General features: G+C 41.4%; 2 protein-coding genes across 2 annotated transcripts; one reads left to right on the plus strand and one right to left on the minus strand.

Annotated features, from left to right (window-relative positions):
• Nucleotides 1–526: 526 nt before the first annotated feature.
• On the minus strand, nucleotides 527–10,804 carry lrrc52 (leucine rich repeat containing 52). Its single transcript, XM_077717623.1, has 3 exons — nucleotides 10,182–10,804; nucleotides 8,859–9,397; nucleotides 527–3,892 (listed from the first exon to the last, which is right to left on the minus strand). Exons 1-3 carry the CDS (start codon nucleotides 10,289–10,291, stop codon nucleotides 3,579–3,581), a joined length of 963 nt encoding a protein of 320 aa, XP_077573749.1. The 5' UTR covers nucleotides 10,292–10,804; the 3' UTR covers nucleotides 527–3,578.
• echdc2 (enoyl CoA hydratase domain containing 2) lies at nucleotides 10,640–19,915 on the plus strand. Its single transcript, XM_077717625.1, has 13 exons — nucleotides 10,640–10,748; nucleotides 14,670–14,709; nucleotides 16,212–16,378; nucleotides 16,939–17,006; nucleotides 17,078–17,165; nucleotides 17,539–17,625; nucleotides 17,713–17,805; nucleotides 18,007–18,063; nucleotides 18,148–18,210; nucleotides 18,736–18,860; nucleotides 19,584–19,634; nucleotides 19,704–19,751; nucleotides 19,838–19,915. Exons 3-13 carry the CDS (start codon nucleotides 16,222–16,224, stop codon nucleotides 19,913–19,915), a joined length of 915 nt encoding a protein of 304 aa, XP_077573751.1. The 5' UTR covers nucleotides 10,640–10,748; nucleotides 14,670–14,709; nucleotides 16,212–16,221.
• The last annotated feature ends 172 nt before the right edge of the window (nucleotides 19,916–20,087 follow it).

Genomic DNA, 20,087 nt, shown 5'->3' on the forward strand with positions numbered 1-20,087 from the left:
GGGTTTCCCCCAATGCTTTATTGGCTCATTTACCAGGCAAAAACAATGATTCAAAAAATATAAAAGCTATACATAGTTTCAGCTATGTTTAGAAGAGCATTGTCGACTGCTCATAGTCAGTCAGGGAAAAAAAAAAAAACCTTTCCCAGCTGTCCGCCACTGCACTGAAATCCATGACATTTTTTGTTGTTTTTGTTTTGTAAGACTTTTTTGTAAGACTACTTTTAAGGAATGGTGATATGTATATATTAATAACATGTCATCATTTTAAATTCCTGTCAACTTAACATTATTTATTTATTTATATTTCCCATAAACCTGTTGGGTTATCACCAACTCTGCAGGTTTTCTGGGTGAAATCTTAATGAGAAAAATGATTTTAGGAGGACTTGTGTCGAATGTTATTTTACTTATACTTCTATAGGAAAGTTGAATAAGCAACGTTGGGTCCATTGGTCATCCTTGAAGTCTTTATTGCTCATGATACATGTTTTACAAAACTAAAAGACTCTCAAAGAAATGGGAAAAGAAAGCAACGTCGGCCGGCGTCTCAACTGTTGGTCATTGGCTGCCACTGAAACTGGGAGAGGTGCTGCTAGCCCTCCAAGTTCAAATAAATTGGAGGTCAATCCCTGTCGATGGCAGCCAATCAGTTGGGTTAATACCATTCGCACACACGCATCGACACTCCTGAAGACCGTTTGAATGTGTTTGAGGACCTTTTTGGAGTGGGGGTGTGACCATGAAAAGGTTTTGAGTCAAAGGAAATTTGTGTGTGTGTTTGCGTGTCTGTATTTCAAAATGAGGCTGGAGGTGTGTGTGATCATGCATGACAAGCACGAGCAAAAAAAAAACAAAAAACAAGAGCGCTTCATGTTGATGCGCTGACTTTATCGGCGTCCTTGACGTTTATCTTGTGCCGGTGAGAGCGTACACGTGTGTGGATCTGACAGTTGCAGGAAATGTCTGACACCTTTGGACTATTAATGATTAGAACTGCATAATTTCTTCCCATCCATTTTATATTTATTACAAAGCAGCTTCTCCAATGCAGATTTTGTGTATTTTAACTCATTCGCTGTCATACACAGTGACCAACATTGAATACTGCATTTGAACCTGGATGTCCAGCATTGAGAGGTCATGTTTTTGCTGCCAGACGTCCAATCCCGTTCAAACATGATTGGACGTCTAGTGCTGTCAATGCCCCCAATTAAGGTAATTCATTTTTTTTTATCTTAGCTTTATGTGTGGATGTTGTCAATGTTATGATATTTCCTCCCCCCACAACTCCAAGAAATTCCCCAATCATTATTTGAAGACATTCCTATCAATTCCCGCTCACTTTCAACCAAAACCAGGCTGTTAGAGCAAACCACACCAAGGATGAGAAAGTGATTTTTGAGCTCGAGACCCGCGACTCCCAACGAATGGGTCGTCGTGGCGTCTCAGCGGGATTCCGTGTGATCGCTTTGCCCCACTTCCACACACAGAAAAGCAGTCCTACAGGCCGAGGTCAGCCGGGCCAGTCACTTAGATTCCGCCAGGGCTCGGCGATGTGCTCGATCACCCTGACGTGGTCTCCGTGCGTTAGCCTGATCCGCGTCTTCTACCAGAACAGGTTGGCATTCAGTGTCAAACACGCACACAGCCGCAACTACTTCTATACACACGCAACACGTTAAAGGTAGCTTGCACATATTTTTCTGTTTTTACATTCATATGTTGTTGTTGTTGTGTTTATTTTCAGTTGTTTTTTTTTTGGTTCGAGGTATGTTTTTTTATGTTTAAGGATTTCTAATCCTAATTCAATTTAAGGTTCATTTACTAGTTGGCTCTTTGTGTTTACCACAACGGCTGGCTAAATTTGGGGAATCAGCAGTTTTGGTAGATGATCACTTAGACTTAAGTGTGAAAATTTATAACAAATAATTTAACAAAAATAAGTGAACATCCAACTGAACTGACTGTTGATTTTATAATGCCAGAGGTTGTAGCGAAACTACTCAGTATTCATGTAAAACTACAGCGTCTTACTATATACATTTATTTGACTGTTTTATCACCTTTCTGCATATTTAAACTAGTAGGAGTACTACTAAGTGTTACCAATGAAGCATTTTGGTAGTTCAGGAGGCTACTAGTCTGGTCTAGCAGGGTTACTAATGCTGCACTATGACAAGTCCATTGAGCTTTTTGTCTGTTCTTCTTGATTTTGTACTAGTACACTTGAAGTCCTCACTAAAATATATTCAGATTTGAGCTTTGATTTGTGACTAGGACAGCACAAAAGTTTACAAGTAAACTTGAACTGAATACAATAGTAGTGGAAATAAAGTAATACATTTGACTAGTGAATTAGCGCTCAGGGCAAAAAGCATACTAGTTGAAATGAGTGAACAAGTGTGTTATTCAAATGTCTTTTCACCATGGTTTATAAATTAAATTTAAGTACTGCAGAAGGAGAGATTTAAATAATAATGCTGTTAAAATATATTTTAAAAATGCATTTAAAGATGCCAAATAAGAAAATGAATGGCAATTGAATAGCACAATTAAAGTAAAAAAATACTGTTAAATTCACAGAAAATCAAAAAGGCATCTAACCAACAAACGTTTCAAAATGGCTGTTAAACGTTAACAAAAAAACTTTTAATTTTGTCATTCATATTAAATTCATTAAAAATGTTAGTGACCCCTTTTACGTACAAAATCTTACTGAATTCCTAAAAGATCGTGTGTGTTTTGTGTAATTACGTATGTGTGCGCAGGGGGTTATTGCTCTCAATAATCTTTTAGCTTTTTTCTTACTCTTAAGATGAAGGCATAGAGTTGATCTCCTGGCTTACACACACAAAAACACACTCACGTGCACTCCCGCACATAACACACACATTCCATCCTTGTGTTAAAGATGTCGACAATAACAATAGGCTGCTTTGGAAATGGTGCGCTCAGTCCCTAATCACTATACGGTGTTCCTTTTGCATATTTGTCGATGTATTTTTAGCCCCATTTTCCATTATTTGCTGGGAAATTTCTCCAACGCTTTGTCCAATACAAAAGTATTGTTTTGTTAATCGTCTGTGCCAAGTAGGAACTATGTTAATATGAGTTTGAAGAGCTTAATTAGTTACTGTCTACCATACTTGTAGAGGAGGATAAAACCCCACTATCACCAAGGTTGTTTTTTTTTTTGCTGAATTTTTATAGATTGGATTTTATTGAGCCACAACCTCTAGTCTTTTTCTCAGTAAAATAAACCAAAAAAAGCATAAAAAATAGCCAGAGTCAGTTATCGGAAGTGATTTAGGGATAGGTAGGCTTTTTCATCTAATTTAATTTAATTTCTGTCATGACCAGAGTTTGAATTTATTTTTATTTTTTCCCAAAAATTCAATTGTTTCGTCGAAAGATTTTTAACGACCGACCATTGTTTCCAGATGCATTATGGGATACAATTTATGCGTCATATGCCTAGACTCACAAACGGGCACCTAATAGTGACTAGGGAGTTATTCCGAACATAACCAGAAAGAGATCCGCTCGTAGAGTCTTTGGTCTGAGAGTCAGCGGTGTCAAACCTGCACGCCGGGTTTGCCCACGTCTCCGTTTCCCTGCTTGCCCAGGCTGCCCCCCTTGGCGTCGTTGTCTTCGCTGTCCAGCTCCTCGCTTTTGCGTTTGCTGTATCGGTCATACAGCACCATGAGCACGCCCATCACCCACGCCGACACCGTGCCCGCCGAGAAGATGATGAAACCGATAGCCACGAAGAAGAGGTAGTCCCAGTAGCCCAGGCCCTGGTGGCAGTCCGCCCGCAGCTGCATTCCCACCTCGCCCAGATGCTGACCGGCCAACTCGGCCGGGCTGTGGCATACTGTTTGGCCCTCATCTGAGAAAGGGCAGAGTCAGTAAGATTAGTCCATTTGAAATGGGTCGGACGTCCATCCCCGCCAATAGAAGCCAATGAAGTCAAGGCATTTTAGCATTTTTTTGGGGCTGAAGTTGCAGAATTCAAACTCACAAGGACACTTTGACCTTCCGACAGTGCAGTCAGACACACAAGAGAGGAGTAGAGGAAGCGTATTTTTCCCTTTTTATCAGCTCATCTAACTTCATCTCTCATTAGCGGCACACTAATTGACATCCTCATCACCACTTGCCCGCCATCCCTCCCTTCATGCTCAGTTGACTCTGCGAATAATAATGACGTGAAAGGACGAAAGGGAGGAAAGACAATGCGTAATCAAATTCCGCAATGGGCCAAGATGACAATGTCCCATGTTTTGTTTGTTTTTACATAGTGTATGTAGTATATGTTACATTATATTTGTATATACTATTTGATAAATCTACATTAGATTTAACATGTGCACCGACCTGTGAAACCAAACAACTTTAATTAAAATAGAGCAACAAATCGCAAAAGTTTGGATACCTCTGCACAACCATCAGTGACCTCCACTTTTACACACTGGAAAATACTCCAATATAAGCACCACTGACGACTGAGTTTGGCCGCTTTCCCTTCTGGCTGATGGCTCCCTCTGTCCACTAAAATGTACTCACAGACCAAGCAAGCTAAAGAAAGGGATTGGAGACTTTAGATGAATGAATAGTCAGAAATGATTTCCAGGAACGGGCTTGCTTTCAAAAAGCTTCCTCTTCCTCCCTGGCACTCCTTCTCTTGTCAGTTCAAGCTCATCGCTTGCTGTCACTGTCCATCTGGGCCTTCTGACATTGATGCATGGCCTTTTCATAGGAAAATGACACAGTGGAACATGACAGGAGTCAATCTGCCTGTGCGGTATTCCTTAATAGTCAAGCATGTAGCAATAAAAAAAAAAGCAAAACTGAGTTTAAATGAGTAGACGTCCAGTCCATTTAAAGTAGGAGGTTGTCAACCAGTGAATGATTCTCAATCCTCCTACTTCACATGGACTGGACATTTAGTGACATTTAGTAACAATGGAAGCACCAAAATATCCTCAATTTTCCCCAGCATTTGTGGAAAATCAAGTTTACACCTTGACAACAAAAACATATAAATAACCGAGTATCGATAACTTGGCAACCAATTAATTTTAAAATGAGCTGACTCGCATGGAATGATTGCATTTGACTGGCCTTGACGTCGAGAGACGTCCAATCCAGTCTGATTGGGGACGTGGACATGTATTGGACGTCTATCTCCTTGACAACAAAAGCTAATATCTGAGTATAGATACTTTTGCAATTAAATATCGTATCCGCAAGCCATGTTTTAGTGTGAATACTTTGATATTTATTGATACTTATGACATTGGCTGTCTCAATTTGCAAGATATAGCAACAGCAGATAAAATAAATCATCATGGCTGCTTTGATCTGGAATGCCACTAAATCCCGGTAATAACAGATTTAGTGGGACTTTTTGTGCAACTTAATTGGAATTCCATACAAGTTTAAGGACAAATGCAAATGACTATGTAATGAGTTTGATCCAAGGTTATCAAACTGTGCCTGCGTCAATAAGACCCGACATTGCTTGGCACTTTATTTGCAAGATTTTAATTCCAAATTGATCAGATCCATCAACTTCCAAAGAAAAGAAGAAGTGCTAGCCATTTTCAAAGTGGACTTTAGTGTCTTGACAGATAAGAGCACTGGGTGCAAAATGTCAAGGACAGAGATGGCCTTCCTGATGGGAAATGTCCAAATCCTCTTATTATTATTATATATAGTATACTGTTATTTTCAGATTTTCTTATCCCTTTTTACATGGTTACTTTGTGTAGTATTTGTATTCAGCAAAATAATACAAGTGCCCATTCTGTAAATACATATGTGGATGTGTAAGTATGAAATCTCATGGTTCGAACTTGCAATTTTTGCTCAACTTTCAAGGCATTTGGACGTCCTGAAAACAATCAAGTGATTATCTAAAGCTGAAGAAATGTGCGCCGATGCTATCAAGGAGCTTAAATGCAATCATTGCGCCTAAGAATAGTTGACCTTTTCCGCATTGACGCCTTCGCTCCGGTTCTCCAACGTTAGTCAGAACGCCGCCGTCCTCCTTTTTTTTGTTTTTTCAGTTTCTCCATCGCACTTCTTTTCCTCTGGCGGAGGATAAGTGGAGAACCGTAGCGAAGGTCGACTCACAGCAAAAAGCTCTTATCGGTTCATTTTGCTTCATTTTTTTTCCTCTTTTTATTCTCCCTTCAGCTTTTTTTCACTCTATTTCCTTCATCCATCGGCCTGATTTGGTTCCACTACGGGAACAAATGGATTGAGATGCTACACTGAACCCATGAGTGATAGTGCGGCCCCCTTGTTAAAAAAAAAAACCCAAACACTAAATATTAAAATGTAGGAAGAAAAATTAGTGTCAGGGTAATTTTTTTAATCAGATTTTCTTGTTAAATGTGTAGCGATTCACATATTTGCTGTTTAATCTATTTTTGGGGATGAGTTAAAGTTAAAAAAATGATTTATGTTAAGTTTTCAAAGATTGGCAAGGGAACAGCAACATAAAATCAAGGTAAAAAATATATATATATTTTTCATAGTTGTGATGAAATGGGCGCTTGTTGTTGTCAATGCCGAAGTACCCGGAAAAAACCCACGCAAGCCCCGCGGAGAACATACAAACTCCACACTGGACAAACCACTTGGTGATTGAACCCTCGACCCTAGAACTGTGAGGCTGGCGCTCTAACCACTCAAATGCAGATTTATATCATAAATTGAACAAAAAAGCAACAACATAAAGCAAGCACTAATTGAATGATATTCTTTTGAATATAACATAATACCATATATATCTGTGTATTATGTCTGATTGTAAGTTACAATATATTTGAATGAAAATATAACATAATTATAAGGATGAAATACTAGACAAAATAAACAGACATCTAAAAATAGATCAATTAAACAACACGAATGAATGCCATCTGCAAGCCTAAGATATAAAATGGGATATTTAAGAAAATTGACATCCAGGTGTCAGGTATTTCCTTTGCCCATATGTTCTATATTTTGGCTAGGCCGCCCAAGTAGGTCAACAGAACTGGATCCGTCCAACATGCTGAATAATACATGCTGCGCCTGTATTGAATGATGCAATTGTCTTTGATAAATTTGAGCGGCGGCCTCACGCCGACCCCGTTTTGTCACACCGCTGTGACACGTCTCGTGAGTTCACTGTGGGAGAGTCGACTTTCACTTCTTCCCCCCAGAGATGCAAGTGCGCTAACAACTCTGGAACGGAGGCTTACTTTGCGCTCGTCCGCCCGCGTGTGGAGGAGCTCGTGTCCAAATCGGCGCGTCAGGCCGCTCGACCGTTCACTGACAATTAGCCAGACTCTCGCTGTGTGAGAGCAACGCCGCAGGCGCCAAACAATAAATAGAATGGAGACACTACACGGAAGCTTTTCCCGCAAAAACAAACTCTACACTTCACACATACTCTCTATTTGACATGATTTTGTCCAGCATTTTCGGGTATTGCTGTGATACTATTCTTTATTATTATGGAAGTTAGATGTCAGTGGTAGTGAATGAGTGAAAAAACATTTCTGGTGCAAGGGTGTCTTTGGGCTAATTAGTATTCATTAGTAGGAAATGATGTTTTTGGAGGAACTGTGTGGGATTTTTGCTGTTTTGTAAACTGTGGGAGATTTGTGGGTCACTTTCTGCTGGTTTTATGTCACTTTCAGATCATTTTGGAGATTGATTTGGGGTCACCTATTATTTTTGATTCATTTCTCGATTATTTCCTGCTATTTGATAGTTTCTGTCTATTTCGTAGGACGTTTTGGGTCATTTTCTGTATATTACTGGTCACTTCCTAATGATTTTTGAACATTTTTAGGTCACTTTCTGATTATTTTGGCTCATTTGTTGATTAGAAATCAACTTTGGTTCATTAGGGCAATTCTGGGTATGACTTTGGGACATTTCTGCGTCACTTACTGCACATTTTGGTTCACTTAATTTGATATGGTGTCATTCCACATTAAATTTCTGTAAAAATTGTATTTTTAAATGATCATTTTCTAAAAAAAAAAATACACTGTTGTCATACAGCCCGGTAGCATTTTAAGATGTGCCAGAACGTTAGGGGGGTTAACATTGACTTTTCCTATCAACACTGTCTCGTTAGCCTTTTATGATGTCTTCATGTCGCACGCACGCACGCACGTTGTGGTGACAGTTTGATAAGTGTGTCGCTATCTGAGATTAAACCAGAGATGCAATCGCATCATCTTAATGAGATGGTGTGACAACAAGCAAAATGGAGACCTTGGAGTGTCTTTGGAATACTTTATAGTATAGATAGTACTCTCTTACATGCTGGTCATCTTAAAAGGCTTTTCTCTTTTTCTGTCTTGTGTGTCTGGGCCCAACCTGTCAATTTTCTAATAACTGACACTATGAATTATCTATAGTTTCACTTCAATGAATTCTCTTTTGGCAATAGTGTCCAAAGTACCTAATGTTTTAAGATCTGAAGTTGTATCTTTTTTTTTTACATGGATGCACAGCCCGATTAGTTGCGGTTCACTGCGAGATAATTTGCCAATTTGTTTCCGTTGTTGTCAGAAAGATTTTCTTTTTTTTTTTTGTTTGTTACCCTTTCGATGGGGTTTACACTTTTTTTAATCAAAACTGAATATGGACAACACAAGATTTTGAGGTACTGATACAGAATTGGCGGGTTTCTAAAAATAACTACTGCAGATATTAATCGTCTTTTCCATTATTTATAACATTGGAGCCGAGGTTCAAAGCCATTATGACTGATTTCTCATTATTTCAATGTCATACTCGGCAACATTTTTAAGTCTTGGGCTGCTTTCTCCTTCCAGTCTTACCTTGGAACTTGAAGCTCTCGATCTGGACCCAAAGGCAGAGGTCTTCGGTGTCGCAGTCGCACCTCCACGGGTTCCCGCTGAGTCCCAGCGAGCGGAGGGCCGGCAGTCCGATCAAACCGCTGATGTTGAGGGCTGTCAGGTTGTTCCGACTCACGTCCAGGACCTGTAGGGCCGGGTTCTCGGCAAAGGCGTCGGAGTGGATCTCCCCGAGACCCGGGTTGTCCGTCAGCCGCAGCATGACCAGGGACGCCAGGGGCCCGAAAGTCCGCTCCTCGATTTGCAGCAGGGCGTTGAAGGACAGGTCCAGGTAGGCCAGTTTGCGCAGGTTCCCGAAGGTGGACTCTGAGATCTCCGTCAGAGAGTTGTTGCTGCAGTCCAGGTAAACCAAGTCGGATAAGTAATTGAGCTGCAATGCCGGTAGGTCCCCGATGCGGTTGTTGGAGATGATGAGCTGCCGCGTAGCCAGTGGAAGATCAGAGGGGAACTGGGTCAGCTCCCGCCCGGCGCACTGGACCACCAGCTGGTCGTCGCACACGCACCTAGGGTAAGGAAATTTGGTGAGTTTTTCCACTTCTTCAGTTTCTCAGGAAACACTTGGGGAAAGGAACGCATGTTATATTCTGTTTAGTAGAGATAGTCATTTGTTTTAAAGTCTTACTGGACTTGTCTTGAGATAATAAGAGGAACAGAATGTTTATGGTGTGCTCTTTTGTTTAAAGAATGGTATTATTTCAAGATCACCTGATCTCGGTCTAGTCTCAGACTCAGTCTTGTTTCCGTATTGGTCAGGCTTTTGTGTTTTGAAAGTCTCTATTCGATCTCAGTGATTACCGGTCTCGGAAAGTCTTGGTATTAGTCTGTATAGTCAGAACGGATAATGTACTCTGAAGACTTTGCTCATTCTGGTCTCAGGCAAGTCTCCTGGGTCAGATCGCATGTAGCCTAGAGCACCATGTGAGAGAAATCCTTGCTTAAACAAACACATTTTATGCAAGCATGGTAGAGTCGTGATCTGCGAGTGCCTCTTTTGCAGTTTTTCGAGGTACTAAGTGTCACCTTGTCAAAGCTGACAGAAGTAAACATTGAATATGAAGGAATTAGGTCACTTTTTTTCTTCCCTATTGACAAAACTGTGCTTCTGTTTATCTCAAACGTGAATTGTGATGTCTTTCCTGAATGTCATCTCCAATTTGCCTCTATTTCCCCATCAATTTCCATTCCTTCCAATGAAAAGTTTTCAGTTAGTTTCCTCAATCCTACATCCTAACTTCCAGCACGAATCAAACTGAAACTTTACCAAACAGTTCCACTCCTCGCACGCACCTGTCGGGGCAGCCGGCCGTCAGAGCCGGCGAAGGTGCCACCCCCATCACGAAGACCAAGAGGGACAGGAACCGCAAGGAGTGGGCGCCGGGCCGGCGGGGGACACGCATGACGGGGGCCGCGGCCCGGACCCTCACGGAGCCTCACGGAGCCGGGACGCGCCCCCTGCTCATCCCGGGCGGGCTCTCGGGATCTACCCTATCGGAATCCAGCCTCTCTCACTTAGTCCCAGACGGGTGACAAACTGCCGGGCGATCTCAGCGGGCTTCACCCCACCGAGTCACCGAATCCAGTCCGCGGTGACTCATGCCGGTGAGTTAGTCGTCCCCGGCCGAGTGCATGACGGGGTCCTCGCCTCCCGAGCCAAAGGGATGACCCCCGCGTACTCCTCGGATTGGGGATGAGCCGTCCTTTTTCTTCTTCCCTCCTCTGCGCGACACTTCTCTCCGGTAGAGGACGGACGGACGGAGGCTGAGCGCCGCGTCCTTCGCGCTGGTTGACTCGGCGCACTACTGATGCGCCTGAGAGCGGAGCTGCCTGGCAGAGCGCCTGTGCACGTGACCACCAGTGAGTGTGTATGTGTGTGTGTGTATGTGAAGGGATGATTGCCAGGCTGACGTCATCAGGTGTTCATGCGTGCACGAAAGCAACCAAACTTAAATGAAACATGACTCTCTTGCTTTATATCTGTTGCTGCCTCTCTCTCTCTCTCTCTCTCTCTCTCTCTCTCTCTCTCTCTCTCTCTCTCTCTCTCTCTGTCAAACGCACGCACACTTTCTTACTTATGGAAAGATGATCTGAGATATACAAACTAACCTAACTGTGTCAATGTTTCAAATTTTTCAGGTGGTAGTTTTAACTCCAGCAGTCATATTTTTTTTTTAAAGTGTAAAACATTTAGATTTATTCTGACTTTTATCTCAGAATTCTGATGGTAAAGACTGATATCAAGTTATAATTCTGAATTTTGGGAATAGAGTCAGAATTCTGAAAACAAAATACAAATTCTGACCTTAATCTCAAAATTCTGACTTTAAAATCATGGTTTACATTCAGAGTTCTGAGATTTTAAAGAAAACATTTTGAAGTCCAAATTTTGAGAGTTGTGACTCAAAAACCAGAACTGACATACTGTTCTTTTCCTGTATGTCAATCAAAGGCCCGACACAAGGGAGGGTTGATAATTGGCTAAAAGGACTCTGACATGAGTTCTTCCCATAAAACTTTATCATATTCACCATATTTGAAACAAAACACAACTTTTCTTTCCAAATCCAAATTGCACTATTTACTGCCTATTTGGAACGACACCAGTCAACATATTAGGCACCTCTGCTATAGAAAATGGCGCTGTCTGATGCAAAAAAAAAAACAACTATAAATGCATCTTAAACATACTACATATTCAATTTATAATCAATTCATCCATGTTTTTAAAATAGTTCTTTCTAATTGGAGCTTATTCCATTTTGTATTTGCATGAGTGTATGATTTTCGCCCTAATTTGTCCGTCTCAAAGTTTACTGGCAGCAGCGGCAGCCATCGTGTGAAATGCACACAGAGCTATAACAGACCTCAGCTCGTATGCTCCACTGACTAATTCCTCCCCCGTCTGTCCCCCTCCCAGCGGCATGTTACTTTATTATGCCGAGTCACACTGAATTGATGCTGCTGTTTTAATTATTCATTTTTTACATTTTTTAATTGAGGCTGGCTGTGGAACATTGGGGGCGTCACAATGTTGATTGTCTCTATTTCATTCATGTTCAATTCTAGGGAGAATTATAGCAAGATCATCAGACAAGGTTGTTATTTTGCACTGCTGTTGCAATTAATGAACAAATAGGGGTCCGCAAACCCCTGAGAGGACAGAGCCCCCACCCCTAATACCTCTCAAAATTCTGCTTACCCTTCATATATATATATATATATTTAAAACTTTGTCTTTTTGTAAGTCCCTGAGTAAGACAAAAAAGTTTTTAATAGGTAAACACAATTTACATGTCAGTCGTACTACAGGTTTTTATTTTGCATAGCCCGACCCCAAAAGTTCAAATGAGTCTTAATAGTGACTTTAAAGTCACTTATGTATGGAAAAGCTCCATGAAAATTACCACTGGAGCCGTTCCCGCCTTAGTAATCGTGAAACAATCGGGCCATTAATCAGGATTAGGTTGCTTCATCAACTGAAATGACAGCATGAAAGAAAGGGTGGTCACCTCTGTGAGACCCCTAATAGAAAAAAATTCTTAGAAAGCATCGACAGTGAACAGAAAATCACCACCAAGCAGCTTTTTTAATTACTACTTGAAAGCATTTTTATGACAATATTCATTGTTGACAATGAGTTCATTTACTTAATTTGCATAGTAAAATTACTCGTATTCACGCCATGATTTTTCCCAGACATTGTTGTCAAGCGTACACGTACATTCTGACTTTTCACGTCTCCTCTATTCTCGTGCACAAAGCTCGACTCCCCTTTTTTGGGGGGGTGCTATAACTCTGAACACGGCCATAACTCGTCTGCGGCCGTCTTGCCTCTACGGACGTTACCTTCAGGGTCGTTAGGCTCTTTTATTTCCAGCAGAACACGTGCACTTCCATCACTATAATGTAATTGAAGCAAAGGGCAGGATCATTGCTCACTTACAGTGATTAGGTTTATAGCGGGCACATTGCGTGTGTGCCCACCCATACGTGCAAGCATGAATGTGTGTGTGTGTGTGTGTGTGTGATTGTTGACTCTGTTTTAGGTTGACACATTAGCCAATTCAGGACTTAATGAAATGAACCTATGTGGACCAAAGTAATGGGACGCATTCACTTTTTTATGATTCTATTTCTAATCTGTATTCAGGTACTAGTACATTTTCCATCCCCTTAAACAACAGCGGTCAAACTCAAGACCCCCATGTCTTAGATACAGCCCACACGCCATTTTGTGAAGCCCTTGAAATTAAATCATGTGCTTAGATATGATGTTTCTCGAGATAAAATTGAAATGAAAATTGTTTAGACGTCAAGGAATGATCAAGGACTACAGGAATCTTAGAATATTTATTCAAAAAGCAATTTAAAAAGTCAAGCGAATGCCAATGAAAACGGAAGAAAGAACTATTCTATTGAAGTCTTTTTTTCATGGAATTCAATTCTTTTTCCGAGCTGCTTATCCTCCCTCGGGAGGATTGGAGGGGTGCTGGAGCCTCTCCCAGCCAAAAACGGGGAGTAAGCAAGGTACACCCTGAATGGGTGGCCAGCCAATCGCAGGGTTCTAGGAAACAAACAACCATTCACCCTGACACTCATACCTAGAAGCAATTTGGAGTACTCAACCAACCTAACATGCCTTTCTTTAAAAATTGCCCCCCAAAATGTTTGGCTTACCCCCACAAGTATTATGTCTTGTTCTGCTACTAGCAATTGTCACTTGAGCAGCCCTCAGTCTGCAACACTCAGACACTTGTCAAGTGTCCCAGTACTTTTGAGCGCTCGGTGTTGGCGTGACCGACCGAGGCCCAACCAAATGCTGTCTTTGCCTGTTAAGACAATATTGACCGCTGACTGGTGGCCACCAGTAATTAGATCCCAACTGTCGCAAGGGCTACAAAGTCAATCTAAATGATTGTCTTCCGTTGCCTTGGAAAACAATTCAACGTCAATGGAGATCACCTTGTTGGAAAGATGATTTTGAAGCGACTGTCGCCAGTCTATCCAGGCCGGCTTCCGCTGAGCCGACGAGAACGTGACAAGATGTCCGACACAAAGGTCAAACACAATGCGTGTGCCGCTGGCGCATGGCTCCTTGGCACACACATGCGGGAACAAGAACATTCCCTATGACTCATGTGGGTTGTCACCAGCAGGCCTAGACTGATCTTAATTTATGGTCTGCCTTTGACGCTATTTTGGACTGAGAATCATATTTTTTTTGTTAGTTTGAAATTGACTTTTGAGAATTTGTTAAAATAAGATTTGGTGGGAAATTCGTTTTTTTTTTTATTAACTTGGTTGGTATTTAGTGTCACAGAGAAATTTGGTTATAACATTTCAAGTTGGGTTTTTGAGGCATATTCTTTTTTTTCAGAGTTTTTTCTTACAGTGATATTCAGATTGTTTGACTTTTATTTCCACCCAGAAAATTCTGCTATACAAGTCAACTTGGACTTTTTGTGTTGGAAGTGTGTTGCATGTGAATTGTAAATTCCAATTTTTTTTATTCAAAATCCCAATTGTATCACTTTGGAGGGACATCTGTCCATTTAAAAATTTGATCAAACTGTCCTTGTCTAACCCCTTTGAATTATTTACTGATTTATTTAGTTTTTACATCTTGTTTTCTCAAAGTATTTATGAAAATAATATAAACAGAATATATACAATGAGTTTGAGTTTGTTTATTTAAGAGAGAATACATTAATTATAATAAATGTAAATATGTAAAATCATATCACTTTTGCTCATTTCCATTTTTATTCTCTTCAGCAGGTTAAAGATAAGATCAACAGGACAACAGAAAAAGCAACAGGTACTTGAATCAAGTTTCAGTTTGTTATAATCATGAACAGTGAAACTATACAATATCAACTACTACTATTAACGTTAGGTTTTTCTAATTGGCCCAAAAATGTACTTTTAAGCAATACAAGAGGTCACTAATACTCATTTTAACTCTAGACGGCCAAACGTATCATTTCATATATACATTTTAAGCAATGTGACCAACACGAAGTAACTTTGTACTTGATTATTTGGGTAGGAGGTTGTTATCAAAAGCGATCACGGAGGTCATCAACGGTGGCGTCCTTGAACACGGAGTGTCAGTGTCACTCACTGTCTATCAGGCTCAGGTTCTATCTCACACATTCTGGCAATCCCGCGGTCGGCGTTGCCTCCCTTCAGTTTTCCATCTCCCCGCGTGCACAAACACACGATAAGGCGACCTGTTGCCCCTCTGGAACCAGAACCTAGGCAATCGATCGGCTAGCGTGTCGCTTGGCTGCAACAGAAACCACAAAAGTCAGTTATACTCCTATTTTCTAACGTCTGGAGTTGACACCTCATGTCTGGACACGCACACACACACACACACACACACACACACACACACACACACACACACACACACACACACACACACACACACACACACACACACACACACACGTCTGGTCTTTTATATCAGTCTGGTTGTAATTGTAAAGACCTGTTAAATAATGAATGGTCAAAGTAGTCATGGCAGGAAGGTGGAAAACATTACGGTGTGTACTCGGTTATCGCTATTTAAAACCCTTTTGTTGCTTTTTGTTTTTTTTCAGTTCAATGTTGCCATGTCATCAGTTCAGGAGTTACCTCAATTCACCTTTCAAATGGGGATAATATATTGGGCTCTTTTCAAACTTTCATCACTGGTAGATGTCCAATTCATTTGGAATGGAAGGGTGGCAGCGACGGTCCTCCCACTTCAAATGGGTTGGACGTCTACCGCCGTCAATGGGATCCTATGAGATACCTTTGGAAGAGACAAATGAAGGTGATAGACGACCAATCGTCCACTTTTTTCACTCTTCTACTGTGAATTTAACTAGGTTTATCATTAGTAGATTTCAAATTCACTTGAACTGGGAATGTGGCAGCGAATAATTAAAAAAATGCACTTAAAAATGAAAATAAAAAATTGCTCAAATGATAACCCACGCAAAACAATAACAACAACAATTTCTTTCAAGAATAGTCAATTATCCGAGCCAAAAATGTGTTCTTGAACACATCCCGAGGCAGCTCCAGGTAGTTAGCTATTGGCCAAAATACTTACACTCATTCGAACTAATTAAAATATATTTTTTTAGAACTCCTGAAATGTCTACTAAATGTTAACCTAAACCAACAAATGAAAAAATGTCAACTCACATTTTAATAAAGTAACTTTAGCTAAAGCCCTGCCCCGTTTGGTTTTTTTTTTTTTGACAACCAGGAAGAAAAGACAAAACAAGCAATAAATAATAATAATTCATATCCTTTACCGAGCAGCGCAGCGGGCATGCCGTCGCTTCTTCTCCGCGGCTTGTCATGGTCGGCGCTCGCCTGTCGTGTGGGAGCCCGGGCACCGATGGCCGGAGACGGCAAACGATGCTACTCGAAGGCCGGAGATGGTGAACTGGAGGTGGAACTGAAGAGGCTGCCCGACGAGGACGAAGGTATCACTTCGAAAGTCTCTTAAGATTAACTCAATGGCTGCCATTGACGGCAATAGACGTCCAGTTTTTAAACTTTTAATTTAAAGAACATTATCTTATTAATGCATTTTTTAAAAGCCATGATACTGGCAGATAAACGCAATTTAGAGCCATACAGTGTGATGCACTTTTCATTCCTAACTAGTATTGTCAAACATTTTCATTTCACAAGTAATCATTGTCTACAGTCATCATATGACTAAATTACTTAGTATACTAAGGATTAGTTAGTTGACCTCACATTTCTGGGGTCGAGAAATTGATCCAAGGTGGGTCCTCAGTGTGTGGATTTTGTGTGTTTTTTCTCCGGGTACTCCAGTTTCTTTCCACATCCCAAAACATGCATAGGCTGGTTGCCCTTCTTCTGTGCTCTGCGATTGGCTGGCCACTGATTCAGGGTGGGGCCTGTAGTGCTTGGCTGAGATAGGCTCCAGCACCCCCCTGTGACCTTTGTGAGGAAAAGGAGTTTGGCAAATGAATGAATACTAAGAGTTATAAAAGTGTGTGTTTTTGCATTTCAGGCATTGTGGAGGTGCTCATGTGCAGACACAAGGCCCGGAACGCTTTGGGTCATGTATTTGTGTCACAGGTGCGTACAAATGCATCCGAGCGAGCACACACACGTACACAAGTGACTTGAGTGAAGTATCGTATAAGCAGATGAGGGAGCTGGTTTCCATGATGGCCACGGATTTGACAGTGCGTGTGCTTCTCTTCAGGAGTTTGGTTCCTGGGGTTTTCTGTGCAGGTGAGCATCTGAGTCAAATTGCTGATTTCATTTGATTTTTATTAGATGGGATATGCTCCAGCACCCCTGCGACCCTAGTAAGGATCAAGCGTTTCAGAAAATAAGATGAGAGAGATGAATCTTGAGAAGTCTTTCTTCAAGCTGTGGTTTAAATTGAATAATTTTACATTTCTTCTTTTGAAAATGTTGATATACAAGAAATAAATAACGTAATTTACATTAATCTGTAAAAAATACAAGTTTAAATAAATCAAACTTTAAACTACTGTGGTGACAAATATAAAAAAAAATGTTAGTATTTTAATTTCCTCATTTTAAAATGTGTAATATATACATATGTATATATAATACTAAATATAAATGTTCCAAATAGGTGCTGACCTAAAAGAAAGGGCTTTGATGAACAACCAGGAGTCGGATGTGTTTGTCCACGGCCTGCGATCCCTCATGACCCAGATAGGTGAGAAAAAAAGATGAAATGTTCCACTTTTTCATTTTTAATGTTCACCACAGGATTCCTTTTTATCCTTCGCCGCCTCTCGCACAGCCTTGTTGCCCATGCCGACCATAGCGGCCATTGACGGTGTGGCTGTGGGTGGCGGCTTGGAGTTGGCATTGGCCTGTGATCTGCGCACCGCCGGTGAGGACACGGACCACCATTCACGCTCACACTCTCACACCTAAGGGAAATTTCATTGTTTCCGAAAAGTCGGCGTCATTATTTGTTCACCCTTCCTTTGACCAATACACAACCAATCCAGGTGGCCTTAATAACGGCCACTTAGGCCTTAAGAACGCTCATCATCTCCGACCTTCACGCGTCCTCTTGGTTTTTTCCCAGCGTGTTCTGCACAGATGGGCCTGATTGAGGCGACGCGAGGGCTGCTCCCGGGGGCCGGTGAGACGTCACGCTGCGAAATCTTTTTACCGGGGGCAAACAAAGCCTTGACTTTGTCTTTTTCTTATTTTTCTCGCGCCACAGGGGGAAGTCAACGACTGCCTCGCGCTGTGGGTATGGCTCTGGCCAAGGAGCTTATCTTCACAGGTGACAAATACAATAAATCGGAAGTACTCATTATATCCATCGCCATGGTATTTTTGTTAAATCGCTCTAGAATAAGATTTGATCCAATCTGTTTTATTTGGGTCCGAACGATGTCTCATTTGTACCACGACATCGCAATGCGCCCACTGCAAACTCGCACTTTTTTTCTTTTTTTGAACATGCACATCTGACTCACTTAACAATCATTAGGCTCTCCTCCGGATCTTAAGTGAGGTGCTGACAGCCTGGGCTAACATAAACGACCTGTCACAGCTGCTCATTAATGTCTTTGACGAACAGATGATGAGACTTGACGTTTTATGCTTCATTTTGGCACATTTTGTTGGTAATCAGACCCGTCTCAGCATTGCCAATTGGCCCCCCTCGGTCCCCTTCCACGGGAGATTGGCTCATTGAAAAGTAGTAGATCTCAGAGCAAAAAAAAAATGAGTATAAGCACCCCTGTAGAAAATGAATGGGGTCGTTGGTGTATGTAGTATTTTTTTTATTTTTTACTCTGGACAGGGAGGCGCGTGGGAGGAAAGGCGGCTGCCGAGATGGGTTTGGTGAACAGAGCGGTACAGCAGGACGGGACGGGAGAGGCGGCGTACGTGGAAGCACTTGGCCTGGCCAGAGAGATCCTGCCCCAGGTCTGCCTCCCTCCGCCTTGCCGTCCTCAGACTATTTAATCCGCCTTCAATTTCCCCTTTCCACCCCCTCTCGTCGTTCTCGGCGGGCTTCTGTCGTTCCGTATTTCTTCTACTCCAGCTCAGACGCCCGCAGTCGGCCAGGCCACGGTGGCAGTGGAGTGGAGAAATGGGCCAACCGTAGCGTACACATCAGCGCGGAATAAACTGTACTAGTTGAAAGTACAAATATTTGGCGGGATAAGAAACCGTGTTTTCCCAATCAACTAGAGTGAATATTCACATGTGGCAAGTCATAAATAAGACTTGCTGCTCAAAAGGAGACAAAAGAAGACTTGTTATTGATAATAGGTGAATTGACCTTTTGAGGCTTATTGAGGTCCAATTTTCAAAGTCTTGATCCGAGCTGAAAAATAGCTGTGTAAAATAGTTTCACGTTTGAAACAGATAATTGACTTGATTTTATCATTTGGAAAAAATATATATTTTCCCATAAGTTTTGACTTTTGTGATGTTTTCATAAAAAAATCTAGTTTTACTTCAGAATAACTTGATTCCATTTAAGGTGCATTTGGACAGTATTTCAGTTTTTTTTCAATGGTAAAACACATCAGCCCTCCCATTCCAATCTTTGGACGCCAATGCCGAAGGATTGAGCCAACGATCGACTCTAGTTGTCTTCTTTGAATGAAGACGATAACAATCCCATTTGTTTTGGTCCCTCAGGCGCCCATTGCTGTGCGGCTGGCCAAAGAAGCAATGATCCGAGGCATGGAGGTACACAAGTTGTTTGTTATTCTCGTTTAAAATACTTCTGTGCTATAACTGACGCTTGTCTCTTGCTAGGTTGACATCACCTCAGCAATGGCAATAGAGAGGATGTGTTACGCCCAGGTAAAAAGAATGACATTGTCCAAAATGCTTAACAGTTTCCTTGTGTGCTCAATCAATTGGTTGGTGGTTGTGGGTCAACATTTTAGGTCATCCCGACACGGGACAGGCGGGAGGGAATGGCCGCCTTCATAGAGAAAAGACCTCCGCGATACATTGGTGAATAATTTGGGATTTATTTTTAGGATAAATCACTTTATTCTGAAAGGAGTCAGGCATTTGCTATTGTGTCTTATACAAAACCAACTCGATAAAATTCATATTATTGGGCCTCATCATTAAGTATAGTTTACTGTCATTTGCAGAAAAAAAATGAAAACCTGTCATTTCAAATGAAAT

The sequence above is a fragment of the Stigmatopora nigra genome, chromosome 5 (genome assembly GCF_051989575.1).
Source record: "Stigmatopora nigra isolate UIUO_SnigA chromosome 5, RoL_Snig_1.1, whole genome shotgun sequence".
Lineage (NCBI taxonomy): Eukaryota > Metazoa > Chordata > Actinopteri > Syngnathiformes > Syngnathidae > Stigmatopora > Stigmatopora nigra.

Excerpts from the sequence above, each read along its gene's own strand:
- lrrc52 (XM_077717623.1), bottom strand. The coding sequence starts at position 10,291 with ATGCGTGTCCCCCGCCGGCCCGGCGCCCACTCCTTGCGGTTCCTGTCC. Across the intron at positions 9,398-10,181 it reads ACGGCCGGCTGCCCCGACAG|GTGCGTGTGCGACGACCAGC; the intron begins GTGCGTGCGAGG and ends TCCTTACCCTAG. Across the intron at positions 3,893-8,858 it reads CGAGAGCTTCAAGTTCCAAG|ATGAGGGCCAAACAGTATGC; the intron begins GTAAGACTGGAA and ends GCCCTTTCTCAG.
- echdc2 (XM_077717625.1), top strand. The coding sequence starts at position 16,222 with ATGCCGTCGCTTCTTCTCCGCGGCTTGTCATGGTCGGCGCTCGCCTGT. Across the intron at positions 16,379-16,938 it reads GCTGCCCGACGAGGACGAAG|GCATTGTGGAGGTGCTCATG; the intron begins GTATCACTTCGA and ends TTTGCATTTCAG. Across the intron at positions 17,626-17,712 it reads ATCCCTCATGACCCAGATAG|CCTTGTTGCCCATGCCGACC; the intron begins GTGAGAAAAAAA and ends CCTCTCGCACAG.